The following is a 21071-nucleotide window of genomic DNA, read 5'->3' as shown; positions in this document are numbered from 1 at the left end:
AACTGAAATTTGCACTGAATAATTTCACAAATGTCAAATTTTCAAGCTGTTCCTTGCCATCATGACACTCCTTTTATGTTTTGCATGTAATTGTTGCTGTCCAACACAAAAAAGGATGTTGAGTAGTTTTTTTGACTTGTTTTCAGAGATGACGTTTGTAACAGCTTTCCCTGGTCTAAAATGGGATGTGACTGAATACACCAGTGGAGCAGCATATAATCTAATGGAAGCATAAAACAAAGGACGTCACTGGTAAACTGGTCCGTAGCACACCTGACAGCTGAGGGCTTGATATGTAGCAGAAACCAGACAACTCGATCAATATGGTTTATAGGCACAGACCTGTATGGTGGAGATGCTGTAAATGGCAATGCTCCAATGTTTTGCACAATAGGTTCCTTGTTTGAGCAATAATGGAAAGATAAACAGCACGCTTTTAACAAAAGAATTAAGTGTTCAGACACTTTATTTCAAGGTGGTTGGTGAGAACACTTACCTCAAGAATTTTCTTTGGGAGTTCCAGTTTCCTCCATCAACCCCAAAACATGCACAACAGGTTAATGACTGAGGTAATGTTGACCAGGTTCTGACTGAAGATATGAAGATGGGTGACTAGGTGCACTGGTGCCAACAGGATGTCCGTTTAATTGAAGAATTCAAGCAAAGAAAAAGAAAATACCAATATGTTACAGTATACTATGTGGTTGTATGATTCATTTATATGCAGTAAATACAGTGTTTCTATTTAACTATGATCTTACATTTTATGACCAGGTATTGCTCGGCAGGGGCAGCAACAGCAAAGCACAGACTTCCCCCTCCCCATACACTTCCTCCATATCCTCCATTCTTGTCACTATCAGCTTCACAGAATATTTCTATGACTCTGGATAATCAGATTTAGCATTAGACATAACTCAAAATCTCCAAAGCAAACTTCACAAACTCTCCAATCCCAATATGTTAAACCATAGGCCTACTAAATGTGCCGTGTTAGCATAAATAACTGGTAGGCTAGCTGACAACACCACTTAATCAAAGCGTGTTGTGTTAGCCACATGCAACTAATTAGGGCTACTCTTAACTGGGGCAATTAGGAGAGATGCTGAGAGCCCTATATAGCTAATTATTGCTAATGCTAAACCAAGCTGGGTTTCTCACTGAAAAAAGTCAATGACCATGGACCTGTATTTTGGTATTGTCCAGACTACATCTAGATAGAAAACCAATAAAGGCATATGCCGTAATTACATTTAAAACATCTGCGCATATTAAACCAGCATAAATGAGCTAGTGTGATGAATAAGAAGACTAGTGCAAAAAACACATTAATTACTACTTGGAAGAGGGAAAATGTAATGGCACAGTTGCCTATTTTGAAGGCTGCGGTTTAAAACCACAAATGGGAGAAAACCAATCCTGTGGTGCATAATGGAATGGAGCTGTATTTTCTTGTATTTAGCTTGATTTTTATAAGCCCTGAGCCACATTTAATCAGGCATTTTCTTCATTTCATCAAATTATTTTTTTTAACTCTTGCAGTTCTACCCCTTTCTCATGATAAGTGGAGCACTTAGCCTAATGTAGGTAATGACTGTTTTCCAGGCTGGCCCCTTATTGAAAAAGCCATAACTGGGCCAAGATTTATTACTTTAAATTACATCATCTGTGCTCTCCTCTTAAGGTAGCATTTCCTTTATCTACCATCATATCTTTCTCATGTGCACAAAAATTCCAGAAATTGATGTGTGGTCCATTCATTAAAGGTGCATCTTTCCTGGTGGAGGTTCCATGCAGCTGCTTGTCTTCATGGAAATTTTATTGTTTAGCCTGGAATCACAGTATGGCATTAAACTGACATATCACATGTTTACTTAATTTCAGTTGCTTCATTACAAATACCATGAAAATTGTCATAAGTAGCATTGTCTCTCTACAGATCAGAGTCCTCATTTATAAAGCCTCTGTATGAACAAAAGAGGTCTAAAAAGTGCATCCTCATGTCAAAGGTATTTATAAAACCAAAACATAATGTGAACGCAAAACACTGGCCACCTCCACACAAACTGTAGAGCTGCTGTACATAGTACGCACTTTTCAGAGACATGGCTTGAAAGCAAGGAGAGTAAAGTAAACTGTGAGGAGAGAGTCTGAGGAAGTCATGTTTGGGGGAAGTTTTAAACTATTAATTTTGACTTTGTTTGCCCTGAAAAAGATACCGAGTTTAACTGAACTGTGAGCAGTGAACAAGTGTGTGGAAAACATGTACACAATTGATTTGTATATTGTAATTTTACAGAATGTTGCAATCATTAGAGGTGAATAAAGATCATTATAGGTGAATAACGATGAGCCCCTGGCACCTCATTTATAAAGCTTACATTGTGTAGGGCCTCCTCTGTGCCACATAAAACTATAGGCACAACACTTAGCTTATTTGGCATGCGCTTTCCGTAAAGTCTGTAGACACAGAAAAGAGTAACAATTGTGGAGAGGAGTAGAAGTAAAGAGAGTTTGAGGAAATGTTTGATCAGGAAATCATCAAATACATCATATAAAATAATTACATTCAGATTAGAGAATTTAAGCAGAACATGGAGAAGGGCTGTTTATTCCACAATTTCTTCTCAACAATATTATGCATTTGAATCTATCTAAAAATGCACTGCCTAAATATTATGATATGTACTATAACGTCACTGAGTCTGTATTTTTCTAATTTAAATGAATAGAGATGAGTCGTTGCTATCACTTTTATTTTTGGGTTTATTTGTACTAAAGCCTTTGATGTGACTACATGGTGTTGCGTGGAGTGTCTCCTCCTTCCTCTCTGTCACTTTGCATGGTCCTTTTATAGTGAAGTGAAGGTGTAGATAAGGTGTAATCTGACATGGGTTTACGTGTGCTGATTCCAGCTGCAGGTGGGATTGCTGGTGCAGTGTGCATACATGGTTTTACACATCAGGAGCTAGCATGGCGCACACTTCCTGTGGCCACAAGGAGCACACACTTGCTCAGGAAAGTTCCAACACAATCCTTTATAAATGAGGCCCCTGACCTGTAACTGGCCTGGTGGATAAGAAGATAGATAAGTTTAATCCTATAGTGTGGAATATTCCAGGCAAAGCAATAACATTTCCTTGGAGAAAAAAGGTGGTGTAGGCCTTCCTTATGTCATTGGTTGAGAATAAGTAATTTTTACCCAAGGCCTCTTATGTTTAGAACATACCGTTGATGAGACTCTTTCACATTGTTGTTATCTCAAGAGAGGACAGTCATGCAGCCTGCAGTCTGGCTCTGGGGCCGGTGCAGATCCTGCTGGTGGAAATATTCACGACTTGCAACAGGGGAGTTCAAACAGAGGACTGTGTGAAGAAAAGCGTAACAATGCTTTGTAAAAGAGTAGTTAGACACATAAAGTGGCCTATGCATGAAGAAATATGTACTATATGATATATGTGTAAGTTCAATGTTGAAAATAAATATACAAAGCATGATACAACAGAAGGAGCATTTGAAAAGGTGACTCTTAGTAACATTCCACTTAGTACAAAATACAAGAAATTTTCTGTCTTGTTTACACTAAACCAATTACTATGAAGGGAATTTCTAAAGTTGAGGCACAGCGACAGAAGCCTCTGGCCCCCATAAAGTGTATGGAGCATGAAGGAGTGTAAGGGTGGAGCAGGTTTAACAGGTAAGGGGGTGCAAGATTGTGAAGGGCTTTGTAGGTAAAGGTAAATAGGTAAAGTAGGTAAATCTGCGTAACAGTGGAACTGAATATTGTGCTTCTGAAAGATTTGACTAAGAGAGAGTATATACATAATGAAGAAGAGGAGACCTAGGACAGAACCCTGGGGGACTCTGGTAATGACAGGGGTGGGGTGAGATTTATCATTTTTAAGAGAGACGTAGGATTGAAGCCAAGTCTTTATGGTGAGTTGTATCAATTCAGAATAATAATAGGAAACTTAACTAATAAAGTAGTAAATACATTAAAATCAATTTAAAAACAAACAAACAAACAAAAAAAAAAGGTTTACTTATGTGTCCAAACTCTGACTTGTTGATGTGTTTAATCTCAGACTGACCCTGGTTGGAGGCATCAATCAAAACAGCCACCTCTGAATCTTATAACTGTCACCACTGTCAGAGCTGACAATCACCCGCTCTCTCCCATTCTCACATCAAAATTAATCATATTGTACTGTATGTCTCAAAATTCATATGGAAAGACAATACAACCGATGGCTGCTAAATAATATAATTTATTTAACTTACCTCACATATGTTTACAACTATATACTATATACTATACAATAAATAAATAAATACTGTTGACAATGCTTCATTTAAAATTAGACTAGTTTCTATGCTTTTTTGGTGTATTTACAAGTCTCACACAAAAATACATTGCATTTTACAACACAGAGCCACAGACATTCATGTTACATTCATATTTAGTTTGATGAGATCACCCGACACTTTGCAGAGCATCAGGGCACAGTTTAACACAGGTCCTTATCAAACTTACTGTGATATAGAGAGTTCTATTAGGTAATGGCCCATGTCTAAAAATGTTAAATGTTATAATTAGAGTATGACATATCAATATCATCATATTAATCAGCCAAACCACTATGGCATTGACAAAACTCTCTTACAACACATACACTGGCCAGAACAATGACATTCAAAGCAGACACCATATTTAGAAATGGGGCATAATCTGAATTGGCTATGGCTACTGGGATGTAACATGTCCTTGACCTTTACATACTTTAATGCCTGTCACGATAACACATTTTGAAGTCCAATATATTGCCACGTAAAAATATCATGATAAACAATAATATTGAAAAAAATATTCTATACAAGTGACACAATAACCTTAAAGCAGAATTACTGTAAAAATAAAATAAAAACAAAAAACAAAAACAAAACATGAGCTGCAATAAATACATGGCAGAACAAAACAGTTAGTATATATAATCAATCAAACAAGTTACCTGTTTGGCCCTCTACATCTCAAATCATATGGTACTCCAAACAATTCCCCGCTAGTGCAAATAAAATGTACACATAATAAGTATTGAGCACCAAAAGTATATATATTGAACGATAAGTTGATATAGTGACAGGCCTATTTCAATCACTGATCTTTGAATTAAGGCATAAGTTGCTAAACTGAAAACAGACTTGAACAGACAACAACAAGCTACATGTGAACATAGACAACATAGAAAGTAGTCACTGACCAGAGTCTCATACATAGCAGGAGCCTTGAAAGGATTACAGTGATCACAATAGTAGGACTTATTCTCTGTCATGTGTACAGTAGAAGAAAACTGACCATCGCAGCAGCGTTAATCAAATGTCCTGAGGGCTAATCAGGGACAGGATCAATACTGACCAGCCCCTCTGCCAGCGTCCTGGACTAACACTCATTTCCTGTCTCCTCTAACCTGCTGCGCTCAATAAAAGGTTTAGGACAAGGAAACAAACAATCATAAACACCCACACATACAACAATTCAGACAGAACACCATTTATCACTGACCTGGCCAATGACCGGGGTTTAAACATTTAAACACTGGGAAATCAGTCTGCCAATGAAGATATGAACCATATCAACAATGCTACTGCTTTAGTATGCAACTATAACAAATAGTTATTATGCAAACAGCTGCACACTGACATACTTAGTGAAATAAATGTAGGCCAGAAATGTTCATCTTTGAACCTGTGATTTTCTCAATCATTTAGGTCAAATATACACAGCTGATGCAAGCTTCCTTCCTTTTGACTGCTGTAGCAAATTCCACCATATTGTCTGATTCTGATGGCAAACTTATCTGATAAACATTATTCCTGTATACATTTTTTTACAATAACCCACAGGAATATATTCTTTTATCTTTAGCAATAACTTCAATGGATTTGTGGATGGAGCCTCATTTAGTAAATTAAGCTTTGTGAAGTCATTTAATTAATTAGTAGTGTGAATGATGTGCTGACTCATGATCTTATTTCTTGGCTCTGAATCTTGGCAAAATATGAAGGGCAAACTTCTGTATGGATGATCAAAGACACTAAAAGGACATTTTTTTTAAGTAAAAATGTTAGATTTACACAGTGTTTAACTCTCTGCACCTTAAAACATTATTGCTCTATTGTCTACTATGCAAATTAAATCTTAAAAAATAAAAGCCCAAGACGTGATCTGGGGTCTGTACACACATATACAGAATCGACACACAATACAATTTTTTTGATTAGATATTGCACTTTTCTCTTTACCAGAGCACAGTTGTTCAAATATTCATCAGTCAGCTTTAGCAGCATCAGTCTGATTGCGTTGAGATGTTCAAATGATTGAAAATTTAACTTCCTCAGACCTTTCCTTAATAAGAAGCATAAACTTGTAGAGTCACTTGGATCTCTTTGCATCCAGTGTGGCAGTAGCAAGTTTCCTGAAGAATACATCTGTTTACATTGTAGTATCTTATAATTCAATTTCATTTGTGCCGTTTAGTCCTCATTTCCAAACGGCTCAGGACTTGATCCACCATCGTCGCTCAAGATTTCATTGTTTCTAAAAGTCCCAGCCAGCGGGGGTCCCAACGCTTGTCTGACCGGTGCCATCTCGGCTAATGTAATGTTATCGTGGTTGCCAACTAGTGTAGTCTTGTCCATAATCTCCTTGCTATGCTTGGACACTACTGCATCCAAAAAGTCATACTTGTGGGACAATATACCGCTTTCAAATAGATACTTAGTCAGATATGAAAAGATAATGTTAGCCAATAATGAAGCTACCATTGAAACAGATTTGAATGGGAATCGCTGCTGGATGAAATATTCCACATCCCCTGTAAGATGGTGGACCCGCTCTTGAGTAACCCAGCCAGGGTAGTAGATAAACGGAGGTAGTTTGAGGTAGGGTTCCCCTCCACCAATACGCAGCAAAAGTCCAAAAATGTAACCAGCCACAGAGCCATATGTGTTAGTCCCTTTGACGAACAGGACACTGAGAAGTTGTGGAAAGATGATGACGTAAACCAGATCTGAACTCAAATACCAGAGGCCATAGACGGATCCAGTTAGCAAAGCCATGGCGGTAGCAGCTGCTCCAAAGACAAAGATTGTGCAGCGCATCACCCACACTATCTCCCTGTCCGATGCCTGGACAAAACAGAAAAAGTATGCTCTAATTATTTCAGTAATCTTAAGTCAGACTTGTTGTGCAAGTGCCATGCCAAAATAAACATACATGGTTGCATCAAGTAGAGAAGTGGTTCTTAAGCTGTGCAACATGAACCCCTTCTGGTAAGATAACTTAAATGATGATTTTGATCTTCTTTTAAGTCCTTTTAAGACCTAGTTTAGTCTTAGTTCAGCCCCGATACAACCCTGTTATAGACCTCATTTAGATCAGGAAGTACTCAGAAAGTAAGATCATTTCTTTAGAGGTACTTGTTGTGAAAACACTGAAAAGAACCACTGAAATAGAGAACAGCATGCATAAAACTCAAGTTGCACTAAATAAGCTAAGGGGCAGCAGATTTGCTTAAAGCAGACCTATTATGTGAAATTGACTTTTTATGAAGTTTTTGGAGTTGTTTCCCTTGCCGTTTACTCACCTGTAGTTGTATTTGGAGTGCTTTGTGCATGTTTGAGCAATCTAATCGCTTATTTTCAAGATGCCATATTGCGATCAGTCCCTATTTGCACTGCCACCGGCATATGCCCACTGCTTTCTACTTAGTTTGTTCTCTAATTTTATTTTCTTAATCATGATATGCTCAGGATTTGGCCGTGTTGCATTGTCATTTTGGTGACGAAAAAAAAAAAAAATCGTTGTTTGCTAGCATGATCTGCAGCTATCCATTGGAGATGCTAACTCCTTGTGATGGCGTTTTCCACAGTGTCAGCACCCACTGGACACCACTAAACCATTTTAGATGAATATTCTGACTTAAAATATCCAAATTATGACATAATGATACACAGGTGTCATTGATTATAGCTACAGTATATAGCAAACACAAGCACAATAGGTCTTCTGTAAGTGATGCCCACAAATTGAAAGTCAAAAGAACAAGAAACTTTTGATTGCATTTCCCAATTTTTCAAGACAACAGACAAACTTTTAAATTACACAGCAAAAACGAAAATGGATTTATTGATTGTTGTTCAGACTTTTCTAAAATTGTTGTAGCAGACAGTATTATAATCATTGTTGATACTTACCAACTGTCGAAAGGCCTCTTGATAGATGTTCCTGGCGAACATAGAGCTTGCGGAGAGGATGGATGAGTCTGCAGATGACATAACCGCTGCTGAGACCGCCCCCAAACCAAAAAAGGAAATGTAGGGCGGGCACAGGTGCTGGAGGACTATTGGTAAAATCATTTCTGATTCATCTTTGTCCTTTGGAGGTATAGATCCGTAAGTGGTCTGGTTCCAATCTGCGAGAAAAGTGATAAAGATTTTGTCACAAGGGGAACAATTTAAGTGAAAAAAACAAAAAAACAAAAACACTTTTACTGACTTTTTTTTTTTTTTTAAGCCAGTACAGTTGGGACAATAGTAAAATGATGGCTGCACAAATACATTTGTACACTTGTACAATTTCTACTTTGGAAAACAATAGGATATGAGGTCAATTATAATACATAATGCATTAAATATCAATGTGTAGTAGATTAAAGGTGCACTACGTTACTTTGCTGGTGGAAGTATCAGAATCTTCTTGTTTACACTATATAAAAACACACATATGCTTTTTTCTCACTGTCAGACATGTAATCAGTCCAAACTTTTCCTGTTTTAGGTCAGTTATGATTACCAAAAGTGGGAAGCTTGCAAGCCTGAGAACACCATCCAAACTGTGAAATATGGGAAAGGCAGCATTATGTTGTGTGGTTTGTTTGCCGCAGGTGCACTTCACAAAATATATGGCATCATGAGGAAAGAACATTATGTGGAAATGCTGAAGCAACATCTCAAAACATCAGCCAGGAAGTTAAAGCTTGGGCGCAAATGGGTCTTCAAAAGTGAACTGAAGTGTACTGCTAAACGAGTTATCTTTAAAGTGGTTTAAAGATAACAAAGTCATTGTTTTGGAGTGACCATCATAAATCCCTCATCTCAATCCTTTTGAAAATTTATGCACAGACCTGAAAAGGCGTGTGTGAGCAAGGCGGTCTACAAACTTGGCTCAGTTACACCTGTTCTATGAGGAGGAATGGGCCAAAATTTCTGCCAACTATTTTGAGAAGCTTGCAGAAAGATATCCAAAATGTTTGACCCAAATCATACAGTTTAAAGGCAATGGTACCAAATACTAATGGAATGTATGTAAACATCTGACTTTGAAGAAAGCAATGAAAAATGAAAAAAATCCTTCTCTCATTATTCTGGCATTTAGCAAATAGAAATAATTTTGATAATCATAACTGACCTAAAATAGTTTAGTCTGATTTCATGTCAGACAGTGAAGCATATGTGTCTTTTTATTTAGTGTATGTAAACTTCTGGTTTCAACTGTATTTAAGATAAGATAAGATAAGATATGCCTTTATTAGTCCCACAGTGGGGAAATTCCAATATTGCACCGCACAGTTAAAGAACAGAAGGAAAATGGTACATGCAATAAAACAAGATAATAGATAAATAGCTTAAAATAATAAAAAAAAAAAGACTTAAAAAATAAACTAAAAATAGACTCTAATAACATCTCCGTAAAGTGACCCCCCCCCCACCACTAGAAAAGTTACAAAGTGCACCTTTAATTTAGTATATTTCAAACTCTAATTAAGCGTTGGTGATACAAAAAGTCACAGTTTAGTTTCACAAGATGATTGATTAGTTTACAGTCACGCACCATCAACTTTGAGTAATGACCCAGAGTTGTTGAATATGTAATGCTCTTTAATTGGATTTTGAATGAGTTTTTCATTAATAATCATTTAATTAATAATGATTTATTCTTGAAACATTGTGAAACATTATTAATATTGACTTGACATTTTGACAGAACTGAATCAAGAAATACAGATGAACAAATGGGTCATATTAATCAAGACAGTAATTCACAATCAGTGTTAAGGCTGTACAATTTTAGAGTTATATCTATGTGGCTTTTAGTACTCTTTATTTTTAAAAATAATGAATCAGTATGCAGTGCACATTTTAAACACATCCGGGAGACTGACATATTAACCCCGGTAAACAAGTACCACAGGTAACACTTTATAATTACACTTTGAATAGCCTTAATAAAGCATGAACAAAGACTTAATTCATAATGAACTAGAATAATCCAGCCTAAGTAACTACATCATTAATACCATAACCCTAAAATCGAATCCTTATCTAATCTTAGTAAACAATTTGTTCATTTTAAAGTGTTACTACTCACATGCACTGTAGAGCATGTTCGTATGTTTGTAGTGTAATCTCCCAAACAAGGGTGTACAGTTATATTTCTGCCCTGTTGTTGTTAATTTTACAGTCCATCGACATTTTCTGCTAAACTAGAATGGAACCTGAACCAAGACATTTACAGGCACATTCCAGACACACCATTAAAATATTAGCAAGATAATGCAAAACATATCGAGATACTGATTTTTGTCAATATTGCCCACTCCTACAAAGCAGGTATACTGAAGGTGTTTAATCTCAGCTGACTAGGGCTCGCTACTGCTCTGGGGTCAGATGGCCTTTACGTCTCTCAGCGGGACAGTGAATCATGCTTGCTCTTTCACCTACCCCCCACATCAGTCTCAACCCACCAACCATTTCAACTGCACCGCATAAGATTACGATATCTGTCTGCATCTGTCTTCCTCCTCGTATCTCAAAATCTTAAGCTAATTAGCGATTACATAGACACTTCTTCACTGCAACCAAAATAACAAGCTCCTCCTCAGATATAATATTCACTAAGCCATGGTCTGTTGCTCTCCATGGCAGGATTCTACTCCCTCTTGATTATGTATTTCTCTGTATTTCCATGCCTGAAATTCGCCAGTATGCATGTCGGCTCTGCTTTGATCTGTGTCTATTTGAATAAAGGATCACTGTCCTGGACGCAACCACTGACTTGTGATGTTTCATTAACTGCTTAATCAACATGTGGCTGTGTGTGTCTACACCTAATTTACAGATTAGAAGAGACTTGGTTTCATGGTTTAGTATTTGTATAGCACAATTCGTACATAAAGTTAGTCTTAATAGATTTGTGTTTTTGTGCTATATGTTGATAAGTTGGTAGCACTGATGCCTTTTATGTTTATTTTTGACAGGACAGCATAATTTTCATTATTCAGTTCTTCATTGACATTATATATTTTACTTACAACTGTAGCTCCGGTGAGTAAATGAGAGATTGGTGATGGTTGGAAAAGGCAATTTTTCCCCATTAGTGAGTTACTACTACCACATGTGGAAAGTTAATTAAACACTGCATTTTAAAATGTATTTTCACGCAATTTAACCAAGCAATCTAGTTCTGACCGCAACTGGCAAAATAAGTCATTTTCAAGGACCTCTTTTTTGAGAATATTCCTCCTTTTTTTCTTTGTCATTGCACAGATTAACCCAAAATATCACCGATGGCTTAATTTTTATGTGGATACATGCATAATTCATGTCCATGCAGACAATGTACATATGAAGGATCATGCTGCTCGACAAAGTAATCAAGTAAATACAAAAACAACAACAAAAACATATAAAAATTTGTGATTAGTCTTTACCAGTGGAGGCTCCTATGGCTCCAATAAGGACGGAGGGCACAGCCATGACGAGGCAGCCAAAAGCAGCAAGGAAGGAGAGCACCTGTGCATATGTGGCTGAAGAGGCTGAAAGAACCCTCTGAAAATACACCTGCCATGGAATTCCCCCTAATATCTGCAAATAAAGAAACAGTCACTATACACACACACACACACACACACAACACAGATATACAGATACAGAGATATTGTGAGCTAAGAGAGAGCTGGGACCCGTTGACATACTAGTAAACAGAAGTTGTCAGCCCACAGCCACTTGTCATCAGACACAATCTTCCCCAGCCATGGACTCTGGTAAACTACTTCTTTGGCGGTGATGCTGATGTCTGACACAGCCGGGTTGGACAGAGCAAAAGGCACGCTGATCCACTTCAGAGAAAACAGAATGGAAATATGTTTAGTCTTGTAGAGCATCAAAGGTATATTACACTATATTGCACCTGCTGTTCTTCAATGCCCATTTCTGGACATTGGGCTTGACTTGGACAGGACTACTGTGCATGTTTTAAGTTTATGGGGGAACACGAAGGACCAAAAGGAAACCCACCCACACAAAGAGTAAAATGCGAACTCAGAAGGCCCTATTCAGCTGAAGAATAAAGTTGGGACATTATGAGAGTTGTGCCTAAAATCCAATGAAGTGGTCACAGCAAGCTCCTGGGTTTGATTCTTCCATGTTTTGTTATTGTTGTTGTTACTTCCCTTATAAATGAAAGTGGTGTGCAGGGGGTTAAAACTATTTTCCAAATGGTCATATGATTTTAGTTTAACATTTTAATACATGTTATGTCTTAATTCTATTCTTGTCTTAATGTCTAAATGTTATGTCTTAATTTTATTTTTGTATATTTGTATATTTAATAAAGAAAGGGGATTTTTTTTTCTGTTATTCTGGTTTTCCTCTACCTCTAAGAACTACCTCTCCATCTGATATTTATATTTTTTATTTTTTATTTTTTGCAATGACTGTATAATGACAAATAAAGCACTTAAAAATATTCATGAGTCTCATGAGTCCCAAACTTGACTTATCACATATTCAGCTATGGTTTCTTATGCCTAGCCTAAAACTCACCAATCCAAGAAAGATGCAGAAGAGCTGGACCACATCTGTATAGGCTACAGAATAGAGTCCTCCCACCAGAGTGTAGAAGATTGCTATGAGCGCTGAAATTATTACTGACATGTTGATGTTTATGTCCACGATGACACTTAGTGTAGCACCTGCAAACAAGACCAATTTTATTCTCCAGATAAGTTCATTAGTGTATTTCCATTTAGATACTTTCAGTTAATTGAGAACATACCCAGGGCAGACAAAATGGCGGCTGACCAGAAGATTTCCCCCATGAGCGCAGGGATGAAGAGCAGTCCGCCCATCCTCTTCCCGTACAGCTGTTGGAATGGATCCAACATGGTGACGTATCCTTGAGAACGCATTGGCTTGGCAAAGAAAAGCCCTCCTGAGTGATGCAAACCATTTAAGTAAGTCAGACAAATGGCCAGTCATTTAATGAATAAATGAATGAATGGGGAATACTTTATGAGTCACCACAGTAAGCAAGGTACACTACTGCTGTCTGAGCATATTTGAACATTTTATTTATTTATTTATTTATAAGGAAAAATACATCCTACTTTATACAGGTATACTCCAGTTTATACAATTTCTTTGAGTCTCTTTTGATAATTAAACTGGCCCACTCAAAATAACTTACACCACTGCCGGATAAATTGGTTGGACAAGCGTGAACAGCAGTAGCCCAAAAGCTAGACAGAGGATAGAAGATAACGCTACATTAAATAGAATTGCTTTGGACTTCACGGGCAGTGTAAGCTTCAACTGCCAATTTCAGCATAGGATTCTTCTTGAGTGAAAAGCTTTAATTAGCCCTGACTATCAACAAAGTGAAGTGTTCTTACCCACAACCAGACTGAGAGCATATCCAAACGGAGCTTGTGCCCAGGCCAGTCCAAAGTCAGGCAGATACACATACTCTGCTGTCCCGTTGATGTAGCCCCCACCTACCCATGTGGCTAGAAAGAACAAAATGTAATCTGAATGCAATGTGTAAGAATGCATTAACATTATTCGGGGAATTCTACTCAGTTTGTGTGTGGCAATGATGAAAGTTGATTGTTATACAGCAATATAATCGATTCTTTGGCCCAATACTAATATTCGTCACGTGACATCTGTAATTGCATGTAACATTGTTAAGTATGAGTCTTAGGTAAAAACTATTACTGTGTGCGCCATGGTCGTGCGTAAAAAAGCATTTACATACCGTGCGCAGTGAAACTTTTTAGACAAATTGCAGCACAGTTACCAAAACGACCAAAATCCAGTAAAACACACTCCAAATCCGTAAAAAGATTGGTGAAGGATGTCTAAAACTCACCAGTCATCGTGAACCCGCCAACAAACAGTCCAATGTCCCTTCCTCCGACCATGATGCTCTCGCTGCGGTGTCCATCGGCAGTAACTCCGGAGTTTTTATTCTTCCACGCAGCCCAAATTCCCACAAATAAAATCAAAACGTAAAAAAGTACAATAGCCACGAGACCCTCGACGTGAATTCCCATCTTATTCCTTTGGTCCGCTTCCCTCCGCCGAGATCAAGTGCTACTGTGCGCCCTGGACCAGAGTGTCATGGAGAGCTGAGGAAAAGAGAGGAGTGATTGAGTAGAGAGCGCACGGGACAAGACACAACCAAGACTAATCTTTCTTTCTTTAAATGGGATATTAACATTACTATGAGAATGGTCACTTCACTTGTCCTAATTCCTTATTATCTGACAAAGGCATTGTCAGATTATAAAGTCATTTCAAAAATAATGAAATAGAAACGATACTAAAGGGAATCATTTTGAATTAACTGCCTTTACTGATAGCCCAAATGACTAAGCTGGTTTAGCCTACAGCTATAAATGAAAAAAAAAAAAAAAAGGAAAGAAAGAAAGAAAATATCAAGGGCTCATTAACTAAAAGAATTGAGGGTTTTGTATTTCCCTACATCAATAGAATAAAATGGTTCATTTAAATTATGCAACCATGTTTGATTCAATGTGTCATTTCAGAATTGACCCAAAGCTAGTTTGCGAGGTGAGGGACAACTATTGATACTTTTTTTTTAGAAGGATCCTATTCATAAACCAAATTTGTGTTGCGCAGGTTGTACAATTGGGCTTAATTAAAAGGTGCGTAAAAGTGCATGTCTCCTTTCCAACCATTACGCACGGTCTAAAATGACCAAACAAAACTAAAATCTTCCACAGTTAAGTTTCAGTTTGCTTTGATCAAACGCGTGGACCTCATTCTGCGTTTCTACTGACTCTGTGGTTCCAGATGTCAGTCCAGTATTGCAATATTGATTCCTCTAAATCAACGCGTGTCTCTGCAGTCAAATGCGGTTACTGACTCGACGTCTTTCAGTTTAACAGCAAATTGTATAATTCAAGACAAAATTAAATCAGAATGCTTACCGTTTCTTTATGGGAGCAGGGTCAGACTCCAAAAAAACACCCCAGAAAGATTTCAAAGTGCAAAAGATGATATTATTATTGTTACAGTTTTAAAATATTCTTCCAGGACGAACGAATCTAATGCTCCTGTGTTGTTTTAAAGTGCGCGTCGAGCGGGGAGCGAACGATGGAGAGAGCGGCGCGTGGAGGAGGAGGGGGTGGAGATGAATGGGAGTGGAGGGTTTATTGGGTGCTGTCAGGGTGGGTACACAGGGGATGAATGTCTTCCAGGCCTGGACCAAAATAGCACCTAATAGAGAGTGGCGTGACGCACGGCTCCTCCGCTCCGGGAAAGCTTTCCAATATCAGAATACCATACTGGCGAAACCTTTACTTCCCAGGTTACGTCCAAGTACTGATTTACGGTCGTGCGCGACTCCAACAAGTTAAGCATCTGGGCTTTCTGCAGACGTGGCCTCTTTAGTCGGAAGTAGGATGTAAAGCACTCATATAACAATTTTAAGAGTAACTGTACATCAATGGACTTTTAGACAAGACAAGAGAGATTTTTTTTGCCTCTCCGCTCTTTCTCCTCAATATTGAGACAAAATAATCTCTCTTGTCTTCTCTTCTCTTTTGAACTCTAATATAGGTTGTGAACCTATCAATGACTATTGCCAAGTTAAAACCATTCGTTACAACTCCAACAAACTCAGCTTTCAGACACCCTCTTTGACCGAGTAACTCTGCTATTGAAGGATGTATTTCATATGGTCTTTTAACAGGTTCAGAAAAGGTCAGTTCAAAATTGTCTACTTTGAAAAGTCTCTTCAACAACCGTTATGATACCTTCGATCTCCCAATAACATCAGCAGCAATATAACAAAAACATGTTTTGCGTGCAGTTATTAGGAGAAGTTTGGATTGGAGCTGACCATGGTGCTGAAACGAAAACTCTTAAAAAGCGTGATAATTTCAGGTCTATACATCTTTATTTATTTATTTATTTACATCTAGTCACAATATTTGAATGCACTTGGACTCCAAAAAGTTGTATGAATAGTAGTAGTTCCATAGTAATTAACTGGAAATCGTTACTGTAACTTGTCTTAAATGCTTTGGCTTGGTATACTGTACAAATGCAACTAAACCATATTTTTTTAAGCAATCGACAATTTATTTAGGCTAATTTTAAGTGCATTTCCTGAATCGTGACAAGTCCCTTTATTAAGCGCTTAGCTGTCAGAAAAGAAGGCAGAGGTTAGCTTTAATTGGAGGAGGTTTCGCTAATAAACATGGATAAGAAACTCAAACTGTCAAAAATAATAACATAACCATAAACGTATAAAGAAAACTGCTGTCCAAAAAATTAGTGCTTAGTGCAACAGACTTCAAAAACTTGTGCTGATGTTGAGGGAGCAATCAACCTAAACTCCAGAGGTTCTTTGGCGCCATCTAGAGATCTTCCGTTTTAGTGCATCTTGCTGTATGAAAATAAAATTAAAAATACATTTTAAGTCACCAATTGTATAGATATATTTATTATGTCTGTGGTTGTATTAAAACATGTGTATTAATTTCTGAAGCAAAACACAATTCATATTCATTTCTTATAAAACATCATGATTAGATTAAGGTGCATTTATCTTTTGTAAAGGCAAAGTTAATGAATGGACATTTACATATCTTCCAAAATAATGTGTTTTTGTGGTGTAATCTAATCAGAAAAGAGTGTTATATCCTGTATGTAGCTACTGAACCTATTACAAGATATATGACTCCCCCTTGTGGTATCATAACTAAACAGCATTTCAGTGAAGATTCAACAGTAAGGATTACAAGGATGTTGAGGTCCAAGGAAAGTCCAAAGAGTTTTATAAAGTTTGTGTAAAGTGGATGATAATAAAATTATATGAAAATTTCATTAAAAGTTGCGATTTTAGTCCAGAATCATAGGGTGCAAAAACTCCATAGTGTGATATTTAAACATAGTAATTGAGTCTGTATCCATTGCTGGACAGAGAGGTCATGGAAGGAGCCCGGTTGTCTTTGAGTGCCTCGGCGGGGTTGTAGGGTGGAGCAGGGGGGTAAATGTTATTAAAAGCTGGAGGAGGAGACAAGGGTTGACTCCTCTGTGTGTGAAACTCTGGACGTCTGGACCCACTTTTTCCACTGCTGTTCCAACAGATCACGAGCCCCCCGACCAAGCTGAGGCACGAAGCAGCGTAACCAAGGTATACACACAGACCAATCTCGTATTTAAAACCAGCCTGGGGGTAATAGAACTCCATTACCACATCATTGGTGGTCCATATGACTGTTATCAGGCAGAGGATCCCAGCACAGATGAAGCAAACACCTCCGCTCAGAGCCAGGGGGGATTTGATGACGGAGTGATGTGCGAAATAGGTGCACTTCATTCCCAAAACACAAACCACACCAGCCAGTACAGACGTGACACAAGACAGGACCATAAGAGCTCGGGCCGCCTGTCAAGAGTTAAAAATAGGAGCAGTTAGAAGTTCTGTTACATATTAACAGAACGTTTATAGAAAAAGGAGAGACTGATGTTTATTTCTTACACAACTTCCTTCTTTACCTAATTCTAAAAGAAAGTAACTTTAGTTCTAACAAAATAATATTACGTGGTAAGTATTTTTTCAGAGAATATCTTACACTATATTCAAACATTTATAGGTATTATGACAAAAAACCTTCTGAACTCGAGTTGCATCAATACCTAGTGGATAGTGGAATCAGGCTAATCTATGAATATATTAGAAGACACAGATGCAGAACATAACGCTTGAACTTTTGTCTAGTCTAGGTTGTTGCACAGTTAACATGTTAAAAAAAGTAAAATAAAAAATCTATACTATCTTATACATTTTGATTTCAATGACCCTTGTTCAACATTCAGAAAAGAAAACAGAAAGAAAAAAAAAAAAAAAAAATCACATTGCAACACATCTATATAGTTTTTACACAGTAGAAACCCTTTACCGTTTTTGACTTATTTAGTTTCCCCCCCTTTTTAACTTGTATTCACACAAAGAGGAAGAACTAGGCACAGGGACCACAGCTGGAGACTTATTTAGGTCCTGCTCTGCAACAGGTCTCCATGTAACTTTGTCAGTTGTATTTTGTGATGTGCTCTACAAACCACAGCCAGGGACCCTCGCAAAAGAAATCTAAGTCTCAAAATTCTGACCTGGTTCAGCAAAGGAGAATAAATAATTTAATCACGTTGCTCTTCCTCTTACCTGTAGGTCCCGGGGCAGTGCCAGCATGGATCTGTACACCTCGCACTGATAGATGCCCGTGCTGTGCCACACACACTCCATCCACAGGCCCTTCATGTATGAGGTGGCTGTGATGATGTTAGACCCGACATAGGCTGTACTCCTCCAGTGGGGCAGCACCGTGGAAACTACAGTTCCCACAAACCCCAGCATGCCCAGGAAGAAGCCTAGAATCTGTACCGCCATGTTGGCCATGTTTGCTTCACTCAGTCTCCTCTACAGGTGTCACAACTGAAGGACAGAAAACAAAACAATAATTAAAAATATTTATGTTTTGATTTTATGTATTCAATGAAACAAAATCTGATGACACAGAGAACTCTCACATGTTCTTTTTTCAAACTAATATTTTGTTAGTTTTCATGTCTGTGTAATTCCTCAGTCATCCAGGTCTAATCCATAGCAAAAGACGAAGCTTTAATCAGATTTAAACTTCATCTTTTGCTATACTTTTTATCAATGTAATAGTTTTGTTGACAGTAACCAAACAGAAGCTTGAGGGAGTAGAGAGAGAGAGCTGAAGAAACAGTTAAACTAACCACTAACTTAAATATGATTTTAGAATCAGTGAGACAAACAATAACAATACCATGAACGCGTGATATAGCTAGGCAGTAGAATCAGTAGCAAAATCAAAGTACATAAGGAAAATTTGAAATAGTCAGTTTCTCCTGCCTTCCCATAATTGCCATAGACAGGTTGTCCAATCGTCATGTTAACTCTGCCATGTCGTCAGCCGAACAGTAAAATCCAATGAGCTTACACTGAGTCGGTGAGGCATCTTTCTAGTTTCCCTCGAGTTTGTGCTGAAATAGCTGAATACACTTTTAGTATGGTGCCATATGTCTCCTGTGAGTGGCAGGTGACCGCATGTGTAACTAATGAGAGCAGTGTTCAGCTTCACCTGTTTAAAAATCCACTCTGGCGTCCTCCCACAAGAACAGAGGCAGACGGGGAATTAAACATTTACAGAAGGTGCCCAAGCTCACAGGCTTGTTCAAAAATACCTACTGTTTCTTAAGGAAGACGGTGTTAGAGATAAGACACTACTGGATAAGTGGCAGTGGTTGTGTCATTTGTCATATTAAAGTGACCTCATCAGTCAAGATGTCAAATAACTGAAATTGTTGCTTCATTAAAAAATGGGTTACAAGGTTAATAATTTATTTTTGGAACACAAGGTTTTATATATCTTAACTTTGCTGAGGCTGAATGTATTGTTTATTGCTTCATGGCCACTTATAATGTATTGCGTATTTGAGTTACAATCTTTGGTCACATTATACTATGGTATGTTTTATGATATACTATACTGCGCATGTTTAAGTTGGAAAAGCCAGTGCACATATCCACACTTGGACACAGAAATCACTAATCACTAGGTGCATACAAGTATTATTGTACTGTTTTGTGTAAAACACAAAACAAAGTCCTTTTGTAAAGCAAAGCAATTGTTTTGTTGTATTGTTGGAGTCTGCTAGATCCGACATACTAGCCCTATTGTTATCACCTAGTGATTGACTGCACTGACATGACCAGAGAGGGAGAGGGAGGAAAACAAGGTTCCTTTTTGATTACTGATAGGGCATCAGTGTTGCAGTACAATTAACTACTGAGCTTCAGAAAACATTTAACACTGTTCTAAATACTCACCCATAAGGTTATGGTTGGATTAGTGAGGCATGCTTACAAGGTGTCTGGTCCAAAAAAGGAGCTTGGAGAGGGTCCAAATCACAAAGATAATGGCACTGATTTCCTGCAGATCAAATCCCGTCTGTCTCTGCATCTGTCTGAACAAACAAGCAAAACCTGTAAGTTCAAAGTAGGACACTTGCTGTGAGTGACCAGGCATTTAGATATCATTAACAACAATATAATCCTGTGAACAGCAGGGATGTCAAGGATGTAACAAAGATTGAGCTAGATAAAGAGGGATAACTAACCTACTTTCAATGGACAGTAGACTATATTTTTTAATTACTCTACAACGTTACATAATGTTAATTTTATTGTTACTTACTGTGATGCAAGTCACACAAATGTCATGTCTTCTCTCAGCCTGAGGTCCATCTTTGTGCAGTTCTTCACTCTCAGTATCTCACAACAATAGAAGGTGCATTTTGTCACCCATTGGGGCCAGTAGTCTGTCCAAGTGGAGCTATGCAGTGACGGGAATGGGATGATCCGTGTGAAGGGGTGCCAGTGGGAGACGCCATTTGCACGAGGAAGGCATAAGAGTCTTAGTTAAACAGTGTAATCCTGTGATTAGAAGGTGAGCATACAGTTCACACAGTTTGGAGTGGATTGGGTAAACTAAATACATAATGACTCAATTCCCATTATGATTTAAAAATGTATTGTAGACTATATTGTAGGCTATATAAAGTAGAACTATAGGGTACCAAATAAGCTTAATTATTTTAAACATACAATAAGTGGATCAGAGGCAATCAATCAATCAATAGACACTTCTTATAGGTGTAGCATTAATAGCATT

General features: G+C 37.8%; 2 protein-coding genes across 3 annotated transcripts; both read right to left on the bottom strand.

The window, feature by feature from the left end:
* Positions 1-6531: 6531 nt before the first annotated feature.
* LOC117389542 (high-affinity choline transporter 1-like) lies at positions 6532-14450 on the bottom strand. Its single transcript, XM_033987225.2, has 8 exons — positions 14210-14450; positions 13731-13844; positions 13115-13270; positions 12883-13031; positions 12033-12176; positions 11769-11922; positions 8254-8471; positions 6532-7185 (listed from the first exon to the last, which is right to left on the bottom strand). The coding sequence occupies exons 1-8, from the start codon at positions 14391-14393 to the stop codon at positions 6532-6534; spliced, it is 1773 nt and encodes a 590-aa protein (XP_033843116.1). The 5' UTR covers positions 14394-14450.
* Positions 14451-16828: 2378 nt separating this feature from the next.
* On the bottom strand, positions 16829-19548 carry LOC117389412 (claudin-14-like). 2 transcript variants are annotated; one of them, XM_055230562.1, is made up of 3 exons: positions 19479-19548; positions 18536-18805; positions 16829-17761 (listed from the first exon to the last, which is right to left on the bottom strand). In XM_055230562.1, exons 2-3 carry the CDS (start codon positions 18767-18769, stop codon positions 17255-17257), a joined length of 741 nt encoding a protein of 246 aa, XP_055086537.1. In that variant the 5' UTR covers positions 18770-18805; positions 19479-19548; the 3' UTR covers positions 16829-17254. The 2 variants fall into 2 exon arrangements, with proteins under 2 accessions (XP_055086537.1, XP_033842977.1); XM_033987086.2 differs by lacking the exon at positions 19479-19548 and adding an exon at positions 19338-19441.
* Between the last annotated feature and the right edge of the window lie 1523 nt (positions 19549-21071).

This window comes from Periophthalmus magnuspinnatus, chromosome 21 (assembly GCF_009829125.3).
Source record: "Periophthalmus magnuspinnatus isolate fPerMag1 chromosome 21, fPerMag1.2.pri, whole genome shotgun sequence".
Taxonomy (NCBI): domain Eukaryota; kingdom Metazoa; phylum Chordata; class Actinopteri; order Gobiiformes; family Gobiidae; genus Periophthalmus; species Periophthalmus magnuspinnatus.
This window is presented reverse-complemented; position numbering and strand designations above follow the sequence as displayed.

What these genes read in the sequence shown, in the direction of transcription:
- LOC117389542 (XM_033987225.2), bottom strand. Translation starts at nt 14,393, where the DNA reads ATGGGAATTCACGTCGAGGGTCTCGTGGCTATTGTACTTTTTTACGTT. An exon ending in TGGCGGGTTCACGATGACTG is followed by an intron (nt 13,845 to 14,209) that starts GTGAGTTTTAGA and finishes TGTTCTTTCTAG; the next exon opens with CCACATGGGTAGGTGGGGGC. An exon ending in TCTGCATCTTTCTTGGATTG is followed by an intron (nt 12,177 to 12,882) that starts GTGAGTTTTAGG and finishes TTTTCTCTGAAG; the next exon opens with TGGATCAGCGTGCCTTTTGC.
- LOC117389412 (XM_055230562.1), bottom strand. Translation starts at nt 18,769, where the DNA reads ATGGCCAACATGGCGGTACAGATTCTAGGCTTCTTCCTGGGCATGCTG. An exon ending in CACTGCCCCGGGACCTACAG is followed by an intron (nt 17,762 to 18,535) that starts GTAAGAGGAAGA and finishes AACTCTTGACAG; the next exon opens with GCGGCCCGAGCTCTTATGGT.